The sequence below is a fragment of the Dermacentor albipictus genome, chromosome 1, assembly GCF_038994185.2.
Source record: "Dermacentor albipictus isolate Rhodes 1998 colony chromosome 1, USDA_Dalb.pri_finalv2, whole genome shotgun sequence".
NCBI lineage: Eukaryota > Metazoa > Arthropoda > Arachnida > Ixodida > Ixodidae > Dermacentor > Dermacentor albipictus.
In genome coordinates this window covers 165,354,490-165,372,957 of record NC_091821.1, presented here as the reverse complement: position 1 = coordinate 165,372,957, position 18,468 = coordinate 165,354,490, and the positions used below count along the sequence as shown (strand labels likewise).

The 18,468-nt window shown below is 47.9% G+C and overlaps 1 protein-coding gene across 2 annotated transcripts in view; it reads left to right on the top strand.

Annotated features, from left to right (window-relative positions):
• Positions 1-13,743, top strand: part of LOC135911488 (serine-rich adhesin for platelets-like) — a 358,528-nt gene extending 344,785 nt beyond the window's left edge. For both annotated transcript variants that reach the window (XM_065443803.2, XM_065443813.1), the window contains 2 exons: positions 795-2,265; positions 8,082-13,743. In XM_065443803.2, coding sequence (XP_065299875.1) covers positions 795-2,265; positions 8,082-8,533 — 1,923 coding nt within the window. In that variant the 3' untranslated portion in view covers positions 8,534-13,743. The remainder of the gene's footprint in view (positions 1-794; positions 2,266-8,081) is intronic.
• The last annotated feature ends 4,725 nt before the right edge of the window (positions 13,744-18,468 follow it).

Sequence of the window (18,468 nt, the reverse complement as noted above, 5' to 3'; positions counted from 1 at the left end):
CGTCACCACATGTCGCTTGAGGGACGTCGGTCGCGGGACAACCTTCGTTGAGAATTGTTATCAAAAATGCACTTGTTCCACTATATCCTTTGTTTCAGACTTCACAGGCAACGCTTTGGAAGTTTCGTAAGCAATTCGGTGATAAAATCGTACCTCCCCACGCATTTTCTGGTAAAATTGCTTGTATCTCCCACAGCGGTTCACACACCGTCCCTCATAGTGGACACAAATATCCCAAATTATGACGATGCAATCTGTTGAGTACCCGTCTCATTATTAAGATCGCTCGGGTTCGATGCCGCATTTTTATGCCGTGGTTTTTATGTCATTTTTATGCCGATGCCGTGGTATCGCTTTTAAAGCGAATAAAACTACACAAGCAGGCTTCCCCTCATACACAATGTTGTAGCGAAGAAGCCAGCTGTCACAATTGCTCTCCTCGGAGCTCTAGATGCGTAAACACCGTAACAGCGCTGAGGTCTCAGCCATAGAAGACGACTCTAGTCCTGCTAGTGTCCCGGCTGGCAGGTCTCAATGACCGCTTATAGTATTGCAGTTCACGCGTGTGCATGCAGCGTTTATTTGACCCCCTTCCCCCTTTGTGTTAATTGTATCCCTTTATTTCTTTCACGACTATGTAGGAAAGCAAAGAGGTGTGCATCTCGTTTACCTCAGAGCCCCTTCCTGTCTGCTCCGTTTAGCGATACCTGTCGTCCGGTCTATTAGTACTACAAAAGTGGTGTGCCATAATGCGCTAACAGTTTGCAAAACTGTCTTTCTTCTTGCATCTCCAGGAGCACGTGTCGCAGCAAGAGCCGTGTCAAGGAACAAGGACTGCTCGGCTACCGTTAGCTTGCTCCTGCGGCAACAGCCTCTTGCCAGACCCCCTCTCTATGTGCCAAGAACTTAACGCTTGCAGCCACGTTCGAGCTGCTTGCACGTGCAACCGAGTAACATTCTGGGCCGGAAATCTTGTTCCCTGTTTCCAAAGAACACCTTCCGAGGAAAACCAGCCTGCTACACTACAATGCTCGATCAGCTGCGCACCCTCTACTATATGTAGGGAACCAGGCAAGCGAAACAGGATGCTTGGTATCGTGCCCGACAGTAAGAAGCCGGACCACTTCTCCGACTATGTGAACTGTCATTTCATAGAGTCTTTGCCGCTGTACCAAAACACTTGCGCGTTGTCCTCTCTGTCGGAACAGTGCGACTCCGAAAACGACGTGAAAAGCACTTCCGAAAAGAAAGTGATGCTGCCAGGTTCCCCTTCAGTAAACCAAAACCAGTTCAAGAGCCCCGAAAAATCTGCGACCTTGAAGAAGGCAGCTCCACGCTGCTCTCCTTCGTCAAGTACCATCGGCGAAAGCTACGAAATGATGTCCTTCCGCGGTTCATCAGAGCAAGTGAGCGTCGTCTGCGACAGCAACTACATCGCCATGCGCCCAATCGAGCCTTGCAAGTGCGACAACGATCGCGGCAGCAGCAATGCCACAAGCTCGGACACAAAAAGAACTCCGCTTCCACTGCGGCCATTCATGCCATATTTGCTCCCTTGTGAGGAAGAGTTTCCAGAAGACGTGTCTTCCGAAACCGAGACAAGTTGGAAAAACAGCCCCAAATGCAGCATCGCAAGCAGCAGGCAACGCTCGACTGAGACGCCAGACAAGCCATCACCCCTCGCTGACGCCAAAAGAAAGGTGCTCACGAAGAAACGGTCCAGCTCGGCCGATGGGCGCCAAGAAACGGAAGAAATGTCGGAGGCGGAAGAGGCCGTCCCCATGGGCAGAGAACGGCGACCAACGTTTAACAAGCTTCCGTTCCGAGCTAGGTCTCAGAACTTGGTCGATGTTACACCGCCGTCTTCAGTGCCTTCCACTCCGAACAACCGTTCTATGGAAAATTTGTACCGAATCCCCTTTCACAGGTCAGCTGACTGCCTAAAGTTGAAAGGCGACTTCAGATTTTCGGAGGAAGACATCTCAATGGACGCCGGTAATGCCGATTTGGGCGATGCCCCTACGAACGGCACCAGTATCAAGCGCTCCTCTAGTGTGCCTTGCAAACCGCAACAGCAGGACACCATTTCGAGCCCGTCGGACTCCGGCGTGTCGACGAGCCTGCCAGAAAGCTCAGAAACTGTGTGCGAGCTTGCGGCGCACGAATGTCATATGAGCTCGCACCCTTCGCTTCCAAGAAACCTCGATGAAGGGACGACTGTGAGCCACCGTCGCTGCGACGAAAGCAAAAGGTTTATTCAAGAAGGTAAGGCAGTGACTCTGTTGATAAGCTGAAAGATGTGTACAAATTCTCATTTGTGAACACTAGGGTTACAACGTTTTCCTTGGATATTAATGTAGAACACGAGTACAGGACAGCATCAGCACTTCAAGGTACAGCCTCTCGGATTTTCAGTAGAGAGTTAAAGGGTGTGGTCCGATTCTGGCCAGCATGAGAGACAGTCTACGTAAACAGCTAAGGAGACAGCCGAGACAACTTCAAGGGCACGTTATGGAACGCGTTTCTAGCCGTCTGGAAGACGTACGGAAGATGCTTTTGCGACGTGATGCCACTTGGCGGCCACAAGAAAAAGTTGAGAATAGCATACATTATTTTTGTATTTAAAGTATTTGTGCCTGCGAACCTATGAAAAATCGATGTAGCTTATATTAAGGGCGTAGGATAGCGTGTTTACATTTTCTTGTGCGCAGACAATCTTCCTATCGGCTTTCCAAACGTCCTGCTCAGCTGCCATCTTGTTTGGACAGGAAAGTAGCCTGCATCGTTTTTGACTTCGATGCTGTCTTCGCGAAGCTGTCTACTTTGACGTCGTCGTGAGAATTGGAACCAGACTTAGGATGGCCGCTGTCCGCTTAGCCGTCTACTTAGCCGTCTACGGCGAGCATTGGAACACAGATATAGTGGTTATAGCTCAGCGAGCCAGCGTCGACGCCAATGCGCATGTTGTACCACGCATGCGCGCTGGCGTCTACGCTGGCTAACTAGGCCCGCTGGCTCGCTGAGCTGTAACTCTCTAATATCGCGCTTTATAACGGTGAGGAATGGTGAGATCAGCGATTGCGCTCACATGTGCTCAGAGCACATTCCAGTGCGAGCGTCGTCTGCTACGATATTGAGTTCAGGAGGACACACGCCCTGCCAGGGTTATTTCTGTGCTTCTTCGCGTTGGAGGCTACCGAAGATTTTCTTTCAAACACGGGCCTTGAACTCTTCCCCGCTAAATCAGAGCTACTGTTATACCGCCAGTTCAGACAGGGGGTAAGAAACCTTGCGCCTCTGCAAACTCTGCCGATAGAAATTCGAGCTGAAAATGGGCATTCCATACCGAGGATGGACTTCGTTAAGATTCTAGGTCTCCTCATTGATGCCAAGGGCTGTAACTCTACGGTCCTCAACAGGCTCACTGGACAGGCTAGTAATGTCCTAAGACTTGTAGCCCGCGTCTCAAATCGAGAGGCGGTCTCAAAGAGGACAATTTGCTCAGAGCTTATCAGGCATTCTTCCTGAGTCATGTTATCTACATCGCGCCGTACCTTAATTGGGGTAAAGCGGAAAAGCCCAAGCTCGACTCCCTAATCAGAACCGGCCTCAAGCGCGTGCTCGGCCTTCCGTAGTCCACAAGCACTGAGAAGCTGCTGGAGCTAGGACTCCATAACACCATCGATGAGCTAATAGAAGCTCACACAGCGGCTCAAATAATGAGACTTTCATCCACTAAGCTAGAATCAAGATTTTAGAAGAAGCGGGAATCCAACCCAGACATGAACCGGCCACCGAAGTTAGCTTGACCCGGGAAACCAGAACTCGCATCATGGTTGACCCCGTCCCGCGAAACATCCACCCAGTGCATAACGAGAGTAGAAGATTCGCGAGAGCCAAGTCCATCCTTAAAAAGATAAATCAGCAGAAACTAGATGTCCTCTTTGTTGATGCTGCCAGATATGACAGTGGGGATAATAAGTTCGCTGTGTCGAGACGCGGAGGGCAACTTGGTCAATGCAGCCTCTGTTTATACGAAGTTTCCCCATGTGGCGGAGGAAGCGGCGATCGCTCTGGCTTTTCACAGCTCAAAAGTTCCCGCTATCGTCTTCTCGGACTCGCGCACGGCGGTTAGATTCTTCACGTCCGCCCTCGTACCTGAACAGGCGAACAGTATTGTGATTAAAGTACTTCAAAGGACTAGGGAAAGCAGCGAAGGTGGATACCACATCTCGTGGTTTCCAGCCCATCTAGATAGCTCAATTAACCCGCTTGGATGTAATCCTAACGAGCAGACCCACCGGAGAGCATGCGATTTCACGTACCACGCTGTCGCGGGTAGCCATGCTTGGGCCGAGGTCAACATCCACAAAGGTCCATTATGTACTTTTCATGAAATTGTTTCCCATTATCGACTGGGCAGCAGGACATTTCCACCCCCTCACCCCAAATTGAACAACCTTGGGGCTAGCACATTCAGACTCCTGCAAACCCGCTCATATGGCGCTCCTCGGTCCCCTAACAGGAGAGACCCTGACCACTCACAGTCGTGCCCCAAATGTGGTCATGACTCATGCTCTTTTGACCACATGCTCTGGCTGTGCCCAGCCCATCACGAAAGAACAATGGCAGAAATCTCTCAAGAGGAGCAATCTCCACATTCAAATCCAGGCTGTCCAGAGGGCCCACGACATTGCGGTGGGGCTTCATCTCCCGGACCCATCGTGGGTGGAGCCACCGACTTGATCTTCGGGAGCCTTCGGTTTTGGCTTCCCACGATCTCAGTCCCTCAGGACTCAAATAAAGTTCTTGTCATGTCATGTCTGTTTACAAAATACAGGTGTGAAGCAGAATACGTACATGACAAAGGCATGTCATCTTCGATGCACTTTCTATTTTGCTTTCGTATTGCTACACCCACGCATAATAAAGGGAATTTATGAGGACATACGAGGTATTTTCTGACGTCACAGATAACAAAGGCAGGTCGTGTGCACTACGGAAGTGAACGGCGGGTAGCAGATGACACCCGAACCGGAGAGTGCTTTGTATGCTTGTGCTTAGTGTTGCCGATCTTGGAGCCTCTGGCCGTTATAAGGCGCTGACATTCCATGCGGGCGCCGCTTGCGCGGTATTATTAAAAATCCAGAGGCTGTACGAGTGCTACATTTGAAAGGTTAACACGATACGCGGTACTGCTGTAGTCCTTCACAAAATGTTTCAATACATGCTGGCCCAACGAAAAGGCTTAGGTGGCCGTGCACCCACGTCAGAGTGTACTTTTGCGAGGAAACTCAGTTTCGATACAGCTGCTGTGTCGCACAAATGTATGCGATCACTGCTGAAGCAACGTCAGCTTGCGTTAATAATTCCACCTTCAGGTATAGCTGTGTCTACCCATGGTGGCAAATGAGCGATGTGCAGACAATCTTGCACAACCAACACGCACCTTTCATTGTGAGCCAAGGCCTGTTCTATGAGAAGTGACAGTGACTCCTGGACGTTTTCAGTGGTACCGTTGCGGTAGTCCGGAAGCGCGACTTGTGGCTTCATATGGGTGACATTAGCGTTGTCACCTTTGGTCAGTGGTTCCTACACTTTGCCCAGCGTAGACGTTCACTTATTCTTCGTGCTGGCTCTATATACAAGAACGATCGCGACGACCGGGATCTCACTGGCAGTTTCGTCTGCATTGGCCGATTCCCGTGATTCGATTTGTTAACCGCTTTCCTTCGTATTATCGGATGTTCGGCATTTCAGATTCAAAATACCGAGTTTTTTTTTCTCTTCCGGTCTCTCGAAAGGAAAGTATGGTAGCATTTTGTGACACTTCTTTCGTAAACGGAATTCGGATCAGCAGTAAAATGCATATCACCCTCCTACCTAGGCGTTACTACTTGCCTCCTTTAGTAGCTGAATTGGCTTCCCGTGACTTACTTACTTGTTTGTGTAAGTTACCCTTATGTGTATACTTGCTTTTCTATAGCATGTTCACTCGAGCACTCACTTGATGCACTTATGTAAAATTGTTCTCTGAGCATGTATTCTCCATTTTCATGCGACGTCAAGAGATTCAAAAAGCCGACCTGACACTCAAGGCCAAAGGAATATTGTGGCTTAAAATTAACATGGGGTACTTAACGTCCCGACACAGGCATAGTGGGTTACGATGGATGCCGTAGTGGTGGGCTCCGAATTAATTTTGACTGCCTGTTGTTTACCTGCTTTTTTCCATTTCGCCGCCATCGAAACGCGACCGCCGCTTCCGGGAGTCGAAACCGCGACTTCGTGATCCACAGCAGAACGCCATAGACACTGAGCTACTGGGGGGAGCAAAATCATGACTTACGGCACTTGCGACAACCGAAATATATGTGTCAGTTTCGATGCGAAAGCATCAAATGCTCGACTGAACGAAAAATCCCGCGTCAGTAGCAACGACACGGCACCTACATTCCCATTGGCTGCGACGTCACGTCACGTGTGCGCCTCGATGTAGCAGAGCGGGCGAAAGGGAACATGTGCTGCCGCGCCAGGTGAGTGGATAGGGCATCGCCGCAACATCACGTCACCCTCGCTCTCGGAAGCCAGTGTTATCCGCGCGTTCCTTGTCCGCGCGAGCTCTCGCCTGCGTTCTAACTTCGCCTCGGTAATCGCTATTAAGAAGTTAATGTATTAAACAATAAATCAGAACGGAAGAAAGTTGGTGGTATAGAGTTCCGAACCTATGACCCCACGCTCGGAAGTCGACTGTCTTACCCACAGGGCTAAACCAGCCCCTCCTAAATAGCGGGCCTGTGCACTCTGCTTTACGAAGTCACTGTACTAGTACCAAAATTTCCATTGCCAATCCTGATGTGACGAAAGCGGTGATGTTAAAATCACCGCGGCTTACTCGGGAGCGTCCCTATTAGTTTCTATGGCAGTCGGGCAAGATAGCATGACGTCACGGATCGAAGTGCACCGTCCTCGTGCTGTCTGGGAGGCGTTGGCCAAGTGCCTAAACGTGCTCGCTTGCCAGCGAGGTGTCCACAACGAGAAGGACCGCTCAGCGGCGTTCAGTTGGACGCTTTCGCATTCGCAACTCATAAGAAGTGATCAATGTTATTTGCGCACCACTTGAAACGAGGACTGGGGAACGACAGACACGAGCACAAACATTGATCATTAATTGTGAACAACTAGTCCAAACCAGTACCCTTCATACGAAGTGCTTAGGTCTCCTAGGATTTTTGTAAATGGAAGGAGTTTCGTTTCCAAAAATGCTGTATCAATCAGTCCAAGTCGTAATTCACATAATGTGTCAGCTGTGCCTGATGGTGCCTGGCCGCAATATTGCATTTGCACCACGCTTTGTGAACGTGTTACATTGTTGTTTCTTCGTGCCGCCGCAGCAGACATCACCTTTTACACAATTGTGATGGTTGGCTGTGCAGGCTTCGTTTATTAGCTGCAACTTTTCTACTGGTACCTGAACTTGTTTCGAATCACATCGAGTGTTCTCTGCTGGTATCAAAATGTATACAATTTAATACAAGCCAGATTTTCTCAGTATACGAAGACCAAATTTCTAGTTGTTCCGAGGTCGTTTTTAAAAACTCGCACTTCTTCTCTATGAATTATGAAGCAGTGTTGTTTTTTCATTATTTCTGCCTCATTAACTTTTTTTCATGTTAATTTCCTGATTTCTTTAAGCAAATTCGTATTTTACATGTAATTGAAATGAAGTAGCCATTGGAGTACGGCTTCCAACCTTTCCAGTTGGACCCAATTTAACTCTACCTTCCTAGTCATACCCTTCTGACAACTGCCACAAGCAGGCGACAATGCGTCACGTGGAGCTTGAGTGATATCACACAAACACCAAGATGATCGAGTGATTCGTAATTTGTAGGAATGGAGTTATTGGTAGTGCAAACGACAACAAAAATTCTTGCCACCACTTTTTACTTAGAAGATGACCACGGAGTCATCGTGCTTGCAAGTGAGCGCATCGCGTTACATTCACTGCTCCTCACTTCAGCATACTTGGGAAGCCAGCCTTTGCTCAAATGGTGGCTCTTTTCCTTTGACTGGCGCAGCATTCGCGCGATGCCCACAGCAAGGGGCGTTCGGACTCCCTGGTGAGCGGTACGCGGCTGGCCTGAAAGGTTCCTCTGAAAGCAGTACTACCTCCTCAGACAGCGACTACATCGAGACGCTGTCACTCTGTAGCAGCGGAAGCAACGGCAGCGGCTCCGAGTATCTGCGATGCGAGGACATTGCGGCCGGGAGGCCGTGCCCTGTGTCGTGCGGCCTCAAGCCGCGCTCAGCCAAGGAATACAACGCCATCGACAGGTCGGCCATCCGCCACGAGATGCACGAGGAAGGCGTGTGCGGCGCGGTGCTGCACACCTGCCACCAGCGAACACACCACCACGCGCCGATACACTTCACACTTCCCAAGGCGGCGCGCAGCGCACCTCCACCATCTCCTGTACAAGGGCAGGGCGCTAGAGGAAGCGCCACCAAGTCAAGCCCAGCTGCGTCATAACAGTCTAGTCGTCCCAGCGTTCGAGTACCGTGCCATGGTTAGGGCTTTAGCCGCCTTCATCAGCTTTGCTTCGGGCTCACAGCCCAAAAACAGCTACGCTGTACGGGAAAGAGAGAACATTAGCGCCAAGAACCCAATATGGGTGGAGTCGGTTTAGTGACACCTGCTGCGAAGGGTCCAGGCTTTTCCAGAGGAAGTGTTCAAATATCACGAGTAGCGCAGCAGAGACCGATTAAACGCCGGTCGTCGGCAGCATATGTAACATGCGACGAGTCAGTGGCCAGAAATGTCTAAAAGTTTAGTCAGGGATAAACATACATCAAGCTTTGAGTACTATGTAAGTGCGTACACCCTTAAATGTCATTTGTCACTCATTAACGTCGTGGGCATGGCATGACTATAATATAAACGTCCCTCAAATACTGGCCTGAGTCAACTTTAATGTATTGTAAAGTATTCTACTAGAAGCTTGGCGGCGGTTGCTTTCACCAACCATTTTTTCTGTGGTGTGTTCAGAAGAAACTTCGATAGATGGAGTCTTTTCATGGCATACCAGGTTGCATGTACACATACGCTGCAGTGTGGCGCCTGCGAAAAAGTCGCAGGAAGTTTCTATCCTGAAACATTACGCATTTCATGGTGCCGCGAGAAGCGGTACACCACGAAGCCCTTATTGGGCATTCATTAAACCAAATTATTCGTTACAAAATAGAAAACCTCAGTCACGACATGTTGTCGCTAGTCTTGTAGATATGGTAGTCTTCACAACAGGTAACAATTTAGGCAGATCATTGTTTTCTGCGCGATCTGCATGCTTGTGTTAGAGAGCCTGTCATTACGACGTACTAATTTTGTAGATAAGTCATCACATTTACGTCGAGAGTTCATTCTTTTCAAGTTATAAGAGGGTCATTCACTTCTGTAGATATATGAAAAAAAATTGGAGTATTCACATGTACAGGCTGCGAGGTGTGGCGTCCGTTACCTTCCTATAGTATGTGGCGTTGAACGCGAACTTCCCTATAGTTCTATAGTGGTGCTCTTGTGGATCTCTAATAAACGTGTGTATATGTGTATGTATGACCGTGCATATAAGAGAGTGTGAATTATTCCATTTTTATTGACGTGACAAACTCGAATAATTTTTCAAGGCTTTGTTTTTCGTTATCATTCATGTTTCCACAATATACAAGTATATGATTTTGCAACGTTGTTGCACGAGCGATAGCTTTGACGACGTCATGTCGCAAGCTAGGGAAAGCAAGCTAAAAGGACAATGTTTGCTTGCGCTTATGCGACGATGATGTCAGAGTGCCAGCCTGGGCGATCGACACTCTGTTTGCGATGATAGTGGCGAACCTGCAAATGACTGAACGCAAATATTCGCATCGATTACTGCAGTGAAGCAGTATTGCAATAGAAGCGCCAAGGCGCAAAGATCTTTATAGCCATATTACAAGGGCTCTATCAACGGCCGTTGACCCTAACGGTGGTTGCGATCAGTTGAAGTTGAGAGGTGTTACATGGCAGCTCCAACTGCCGTCGGCATCAGAACTTAAACTGAGAACAATACGGAGGAAGGAAAAGCACTAGCAGGAAGCATGACGTCAGGTAGCTAGCCTCGGCAGGCCAACCTCCTTTGACGCCGCCCGTCCTTTCCTTCGGAACCTGCATGTTGACCCTTGGGCAATAGGCTTTCCTTGGTTGTCGGTCCTTTTTAGGCATTGTTTGGTTCGTGGTAGCTCTTAGCGAGGCTCTCGTCGCAAGTACACGCAGCGCGAGCAAACGAAGCCAGAGCATAGAACGGGACACGACGGAGAGCTTCGTTTTCGTCAGCTCGCGCTGTACGCACTTGCAATCTCGCGCCAACTGGAACAAGGAAACGTGTTAACGCTCTCGTCACAATCAGCCCTCGCCACCTGCTTTTCTTTACTCCCTACTCTCCGGGTGCCCGGCGACTATAAATTACCGCTTGCCTATCACGTGGTGGGGGCCTCCTTGCCGTGAGCCTTTCCTCTATATTCTTTCATGACTGCGCTTCAAAACTGTCGCATGGCGCTTTCTTCTAGTCTTTTTCCTTCCTCCATGATCGCAGTCAAGGCAAGTCATCTGTCAAGATGTCAACTATCTCCAGTGTTGCGAATGCGGCGTCACAAGTTTATTCTCCCAAAAAGCGTACGCATAAAGCGACTTCTCTATCAGAAAACTCTTATGTTGGTGTCATTTGTTATCAAAATAATATAGCGCAAGCAGATATAAACAGATTTTTTTTTCTGAACATGATTTAAAAGTGTGATCACGTGATCGGATGCGCATAACAGAATTGAACGCCGAATACGCCTTATAACAGCCGATAGAATTCGTTCAGCTGAATGGTCGCGCAGTTGAAAATGTCCTGGTAACGCGGGTATTAAAAGTCGTGCCATCGAGTAAAATAGCATTGCTGACTTGCAAGAAATACGTACCTATTATAACTAAGCCCTTGTATCGTCTACCGCGTTCAGCGACATAGATTAAAGTTATAAAGTGCAACTGGGGACGCCAGCAATTAACGGGGGTTAAGCGGGCTGATTAAGTGGCGCTCGAATTATGTTTGCTTGTAGACTAAATGTTAAATGTACCTCAATACAGCTTGCGCTTTGTTCTTCCGAAGCGTTCAAAGAGCGCTTTTTGAATGCACACACCTGTTGAGCTCAACTACAAAAGATTTTTTTTTTATTTGAATGCACACAAGATGCATCTTATCGTATGAAGTCTTATAGAATACTTACTTGCGCAGTGTCATTTTAGGCCTCAATTCAAGCTGTCTCTTCAAAGTTATGCTTTCACAGCTTTTAAACACCTCTAGTATTACAATGATGTTCCTGAGCGTAACAGCTTTGCTTTCTGTTGCGCTTATAAGCGAGTCTGTTCAGCCCTGTCGTGTTCAATTCACCATCCACAAAGCGGCGCAAGAACTCACGTGCTTGCGTTACTTACTTTTGTCGTAGGAAGCCCGAAATGACTACACATTCCGCCTGCTATATGACTACCCGCTAAGCTTCGCATTGCTGGTTTACTTGTCATGCATCTGGTTATCCAAATACAGAAGTGTCATTGCATTCTTATTTTAAGCCTAAGCTTCGCGCACTTACGACAGCATTCAGCTATGACCCACATACACTAACGATAACATTGTCGGGTAACTAGTCAGAATAATCGCCAAACCAAGACTTAATGTGCGCGTATAATAACTTTCGTAATTTTTTCACCCCACCATGCTTCCGTGCTGCTTCATTTGTGTGTGCGTGCGTGCGCGCGCGCGCTACGGATCTGAGTCGCGAAGCCTAGCGCGTTATAGATATACATATTTTTTTCACAAAATGCAACTGCTGCACATAACCTTACAGGCTAAGACGCATTCCAAGGGCATGGCACGAAGTGGCTTAGTTATGTTTGTTGCTTCTTTGAAAGGAAGATGGCACTTTTGGACATACGAAGTTATATGGGAGATGCTTATACACAGCTAGAACCTAACAAGCTCTCCGGATTTTAACGACGCTGGGTGTGTGATTAGGACACTATATTATACTCGGTATTATAAAACCAACCTGCCTGTTCTAAACTACTTGGATTCTAGTCTTCCTGCTCAAATTTAAAATAAGAACAACATAGAGAGGTCAGGTCAGTCTTGGATCAATGCTTGCTACCAGCAGACACCCCAGCGGACACCATTGGTCACCAAGCTTCATTCCAGGTTTATGGAATGACCCTGAGCAGTTGGCCCTTTAGTCGTGATTACGTATTCATAAAATCGTGAACTAGAATAATTCGCCACGCAAAACAAGGAAACCAGTGCCGTACAAATAAATTAAGTAAACAGCGTAAAGCAGTAAAACAAAAAGATACAAAGTTAACACGTCTAAAGGCAGTACGTTACAGAACTGAGAGCTGTCTTCGATCCGTGCTGTTTACAGCTGTAAATACATACGTATATGTGAACGGAAAAGGTAGAAAAAAACATGCATGCGAGAAAACTATCTGAATCAATGTACAAGTATAATGCATTATTTAGCGTTGCACCACACACGGCTCTTTCTCTTGTTTATTTCTTTCTATCTTTATTTATTTGTTAAAATCTTATCTAAACTTTTCTTCTGACTCCTACTGCAGCGTGTTGCCACATTGAGTAGGGTTTTCTTGTGGAATTTGGAGTTCCCTGTTCAGTAGCTCTTCACAATATAATCTTTAATTCGCCACAGTATCAAATATTTGCTTTTCTCTCATTAAGCCTGGACACAGGCTCAACTCTTTGTTTCTGCTCAAAACTACCTACTCCTTATCCATTTCCCGCACTTAACGCAAGCATTTAAAATGCTGTGCAGTAGACGATAGATAGAAGGGTTCATCTGGTTCCCGCTGCTCCTGTAGCGTTGCAGTGTTGGATACGCTACACAAGTTTCACTAAGCGGCTCCGTTATGGATTTCAATCACGGGGGCAACAACCCATGTACTTTCGACAAGGACCGCACATAAATCAAAGCACTTGTGCAGAATTTTTTCTTAATATCAATGTATGGCTGTAGAAGTATATCATACGACTCGGAGAAATTACAGCAAGACGAGAAATTAAAACAATAAATGCTGCTGCAACAGACGTTATATTATCGAGTACTTCACTCCGAATCTCTGCTCTTGACAATGTGAAACGAAGAACATGGTTCTTTCGCGATAGAACCAAGATTAAGATGTAAAATGACAGGTGCACAAAGCCAGTGATGGCAGTAGTCAATTATTTGCAGGTCTAACTATCAAGGTGCGCTGACCCAGCGTTAAAAATGCAAATATACACTTTGGGTCACTAGTCAGTCAAGGGTGCTTGCTCGCATTGAACAGTACGACATGCGTCTGCTTCTTTAGAACAATGGCTCAAAGGAAGCGTATTAGTTACAAAGGCTAGTTATACTGCCCTATGTGAACTATACAAAGGTCAACCTTCCAGCCTGTTGCCCATAACGCTAGTTTGTGTCCGTTAGTACACGTCGGTGTTTATTATTTCAACACCTGTTGTTTAGCTTTTTGTCAAAGTCGCGTTTATATTCTTTTTTACTATGCTGTCTGCAGCCTGCTGTACTATTTGCCGTTTCTCGAGCGTCACAGCGTATAGATGTGAAGAATGTATAGGTATGCGCCCACGAGAAGTCAAATAAAATACGGTTGTACAAGTACTCCTTGCTGTCTGTTTAAATCTTTCATCTCCATCGCATGACCGATATCTGAATTAGTCCTGTGACGCAATAAGTGCACATCGTCCCTGGCTTGAAAAGTTTCCGAGCGTCGGTTTCCGGCGTGGTTGACGCTGCACCTCAGAAAAACACGTTGACGGCTGACTTGCTGCAGCGAACGGGCTGCTGTGAACTGGGAGAAGCGCAGCCTGGAGCAGCAAGAAATATATGAAGCGGTTTTAAGAGCGCGAAACGGCGCACAGTACGTTGAGAACGTCGAATCGACGAATCTGCCGTAATTTCCCAACCGAAACTTGGAGTATCACACCCGGTTTGTTGAATGCGTAAAAACATTTACTGCGATTCACTTTTCTGTCAGGTCCGTTGTATTCCAAGTAAGCGCAAAATGTTGCGGCTCCCGTAGCACTTGGATTTCCCATTAGGAAATGGCTGTAGTTGCGACCCATACATAAGCAAGGGTCTTAAGGAAGCATTATCCTGAGGCGCACGGCAACCATCATGTAAAGATACGGCAACAGTGAAACTAAGTACACCGACTCAAAACTGGCTTCAACAAGTGTCATACAAGTGGCGAAGCTATAACAAAAGCAGGTGTACCGAGTACCTATGTTGGACAAATTAACTCGCACAAAATGGAAAAAAGAGAGGGAGAAAGAAAAGGGGGCTTCAGTACGTTAGATGGATATTTGTGTCCTTCCATTTAGTCTTGACCTGCACTTTTGTCTTTATAAAAAAAAAACATCCCTTGGGGGAGGTTATGTGGTCTGACGGTGTACGTTTCTGGTAGCCTGGTACTTATGCTAAGCACTTACCATATGTACACTTGGGGTGCTATAACGTAAAGCAATTCCAAACTTTTCTATTCCAATCCTGCAATCAGCACTCGACGATGGGTCACAAACTTTTTTGGACCACCCCCACTTCGCCTGTTTGTCATGCGACGTCACGAAAACCGCGACAGCTCCCCATTTGATATGACGTGTACACACTGATTATGCATCATTGTAACAAACAAAAGAAAAATAGCGATTTCTGATTCGACATCTTTCGCCATTATCCCTCGGCTATTGGTCAAAATTTTTAGGGCTGCACCCGCTTCACCTGCCTCTCACGCGACGTCACAAAACCGCGAAAACTGACCGCTGTCAGGATTGGGGGCTCAATCCCATCGCTCGTGGTCCTTTGCCAAGATTGGAGTACGGCATGAATTCGAAGGTAGCTGGCCCATGCCGTCGTCCAACTTATTTACGCTGAGGTCGTTCATGAAGTGAAGAACTGCTTCTCATCGAGAACGAGGAAAATGGGTTTATTTACAGAAATTAAATCAGTCTAACATGACTGCTTGAGAGAAGTGTGTCAGTCTAACATGACTGCTCAAGAGAAGGGTGTCAGTCTAACATGACTGCTCAAGAGAAGTGTCACCAGCATTCGCACAACAACAGTTTCTATACACTCGGTCCGCCGGCCATACGAGGCGGCGACTGTTCGTTTACTTATCGGCAACTTGCTGCCGCTCCGCGGAACAGTTTACGTACACAAAGGCACACACATTCTGATGCCCAAACGACGGCGTTGGAGGAGTGCCGTTCCGGGAAGTATCGGTGCCAATCGTGGGTAGCTCGTTGTTTTGAGTCACGGACAAGGCATGAGAAGCACCAAAATACGTCTTTCCCGCGGCAGCTTGTCCATGCGTGTCAAATCAGGTCCGCGCTGGAGAACTCCGGAACCATTGTTCACACACCGAACTCGTTCCGTCACAATGTCGATGGGGCTGGTGGAAGGAGGCGGTTTTCAGCACAAAGGCCGCTTCTTCGAACGCCTCCTAGCTATAGCGACGGAGAGGGCGGAATGCGCGTTTTGCCCCCCTTGTCGTAATTGGGTGGCAATTTTGCCTTGCAGCTCGCCATTCTTAACACAGCGTCAAAGTTATGTGTACGCGTTAAAGATGCATTAATATGCCGAACAAAGCTGAATTTTCTTCTGAATAGCCACTGGCTGCCCCGTTCCGAAACGAATAAAATATGGCTGCCACCGATCGCTCAGGCACTGGCTACTCGCGCCTGCCGGAGAGCATGGGTTTATTTGCGTATAATAAACGTTTTTGCGTGGCCGTGTAACGTTTTCGAGCACTTTCGGTACGTTTACAACCTCGTTCTCCCAGCTCTTCTTTGCTGAGGATCAGTCTTGGCGTCATTCTTACGCTTCCGTTGCATGGCGCCGCGATTTTCGACCAGCCACTTCAAGCTAAGTAAGGGAAAGCGCACCAGAGGGTGGTGCCGCTGACACCGGCACCACCCTCTTCATCCGGTTATCGATTTTCAGCGCACTGGCTCGGCCCCATCGAATCTCCACTTGAGCGGGCTCCTCGCCTCTTGTCAGCCAATTAGATAAGACAAGCCGCTCAGAGTAGGCATTGTTAGCCGTTTTTCAAACAAACGAAAGTGGCTCCCTATGAACGAGGAGAGTGTTTGATTGGTCTGTTCAGACAACCCTGTGGGTCACCGCCCGATGCTTGCGTCGGCGGTTACGCAAAGTTGACGTCAGGATATTGGCATAAAAACATATTGGAATAGTTTTACGTAATAGGGCCCTTGGTGAGCTGCTTTAAGCGTGCGTGCGACTAGGGATCTCGCTCTCTTTCATTCTCTCTCTTTTCACATCATTATTCCCTTCCCCATTGCACCGCAGCAGACCGGACGTGCGTGTGGTTAACCTCCTTGCCTTTCCTTCCTTGTCTCTCTCTCACTCTCTCTCTTGGTAGCTTCAGCGCCAAAGGTAACGCGCCCGAGAGGAACATTTTCATTTGCGTTGTCAGAAACTGATCTTTATAAGCCGCGAAAGAAATTATCAAGAAAATTTGTAAAAATTTTTCTAGGGTCGGTTGGCTAAGCCTAAAGACTGTCCCTCTCTTTTCATTGAAGCTTGAGACTTCCAAGAAATGCTGCGCTGTCTGTGAAGTGGTACTGTGGTTATGTTGTAGGTGGAGTTCTTGCAGCGATGTTCAGAGACGAGATCTATTTCGGAGACAACGTAAGAAACATTTAACTTATTAGCATGAGCGAACGAGTAAAATTTCAACCTAAAATGCGATTTCGAGAAATACTTAGATACCAAAAACCTGAAGATGGGGTGGGCTACTGATCGTACAAAATGGAGCAAGTTCATCAGAAACGGTGACTGCACGCAGAAATTAAATCGCAGCTGACCGAAGATCAAGGAGTTCGTTTCTTGTGCGCGAAACGCCATGGGCGATTCAAACTCACAACGAAGGTGTTTGCACTTTAGGACGAAAAAGAATTCGATTTAAATGTCTACTCATTAGTTAATGCAAGAGCAGGTATTAGCCCTTTCAGGCTCTATTTATTACCTTAAAGAGAAAAGAATTCACCGGTGATTACGACACTCCCTAATGCGAAATTTGAGCGCAGTTCTATACGTGATTTCATTTCGCGATATATTCGCTGGCACGGACCATCTGTCTCGTGCGGCACGTTGCAAACAGAGCGAAGTGTGGCGCGACTGTCTCGTTAATAGGGAGATCGCGAGAGGCAGCGCGTCGGTGACGCGTGGGGCGCGATTCACAGCAGCCACCGCAGGCAGACCTCCGCTCATGCAGCGCTTTGTTTCCATTTGTCTGACGTGCACTAGTTTGCCGCCACCTCGTAGACATCGTCGCTGCAGAACTGGTGTTGCGCGGCGCTATACTTCTAACGCTTTCAGCATACCCTCCTCCTCCGCCTTCCTCTTCGCGCTCTCTTTGCTATCGCCATCTTTCATCACCCGCTACGCTCCACGTTCGCTCATTCATCCTTCGCTGTGCTCGTTCGCTCGGTTCCGAGGGACGCCGATGCTTGCCGATACTCAGCGCAGGAAGGTGCGGCCGAAGGCCAATCTCCGTGGAGCAAGAAAGCGACGAACTTGCAGCAGCCGACGCTGAATACCGGATACTGTTGGTGACGCTTGGCTACGATTGCCGTGTCCGTCGTAACATAAATAGCTTTCCGTGTTTCCTCGATTGCAGGGCAGGCTCGAAGGTGAACGCAGATCGGAGAAAAACTCAGCTGTGCACGAACGCGGAGCAACCCCTAAACAAACACAGTGTCACAGACGAGAAATAGTATCAGCTAAATAGCGACGTGTCTCGTATAGAAAAAAAGTAGCAACCTAAATAGGTCCAGTCTAACAGCGAACATTGATGTACGCACTTTTTCATGTCAGTTGCCGTATTGCGCGCCTAAAAAACATTGGTATAGCCGCATTTTTACCTTCTGCATTCATTCGCCGACTTAGCTTTTGTAGTCTAGCTCAGCTGGCCGCAATGACTCCTCGCGGGCGGCGTCGACCGCATGGTCGGCGGCGTTCAACCGCTATTGGTTGCGCGGTATATGGTGTGACGAATACGAGGCCGCGCTTCGTGCTGGATTTTTCGTCATGGGAAATTGGTCGCGAAAACTCGCTCCATGGGGGTTGGCCTTATCTACTTAATTAGGCTGAAGACAAACAGAATGGCCCAAATTTAATTCCCATTTTTTCCATGCAGTATGCATCCTTCACTGCAGCCAGTCCCTATTGCGCAGCGGCAACATTGAACAGCTGTTACCAAGTGGCGGACGGTGTAAACTGCACTGGTCGCTCGGGCGTTTTCATCCTGCGTTGCAGCGCAAAAAAAGCACAGTGTTCAGGGCCCACATTCAGAAAGCGTTCTTATGG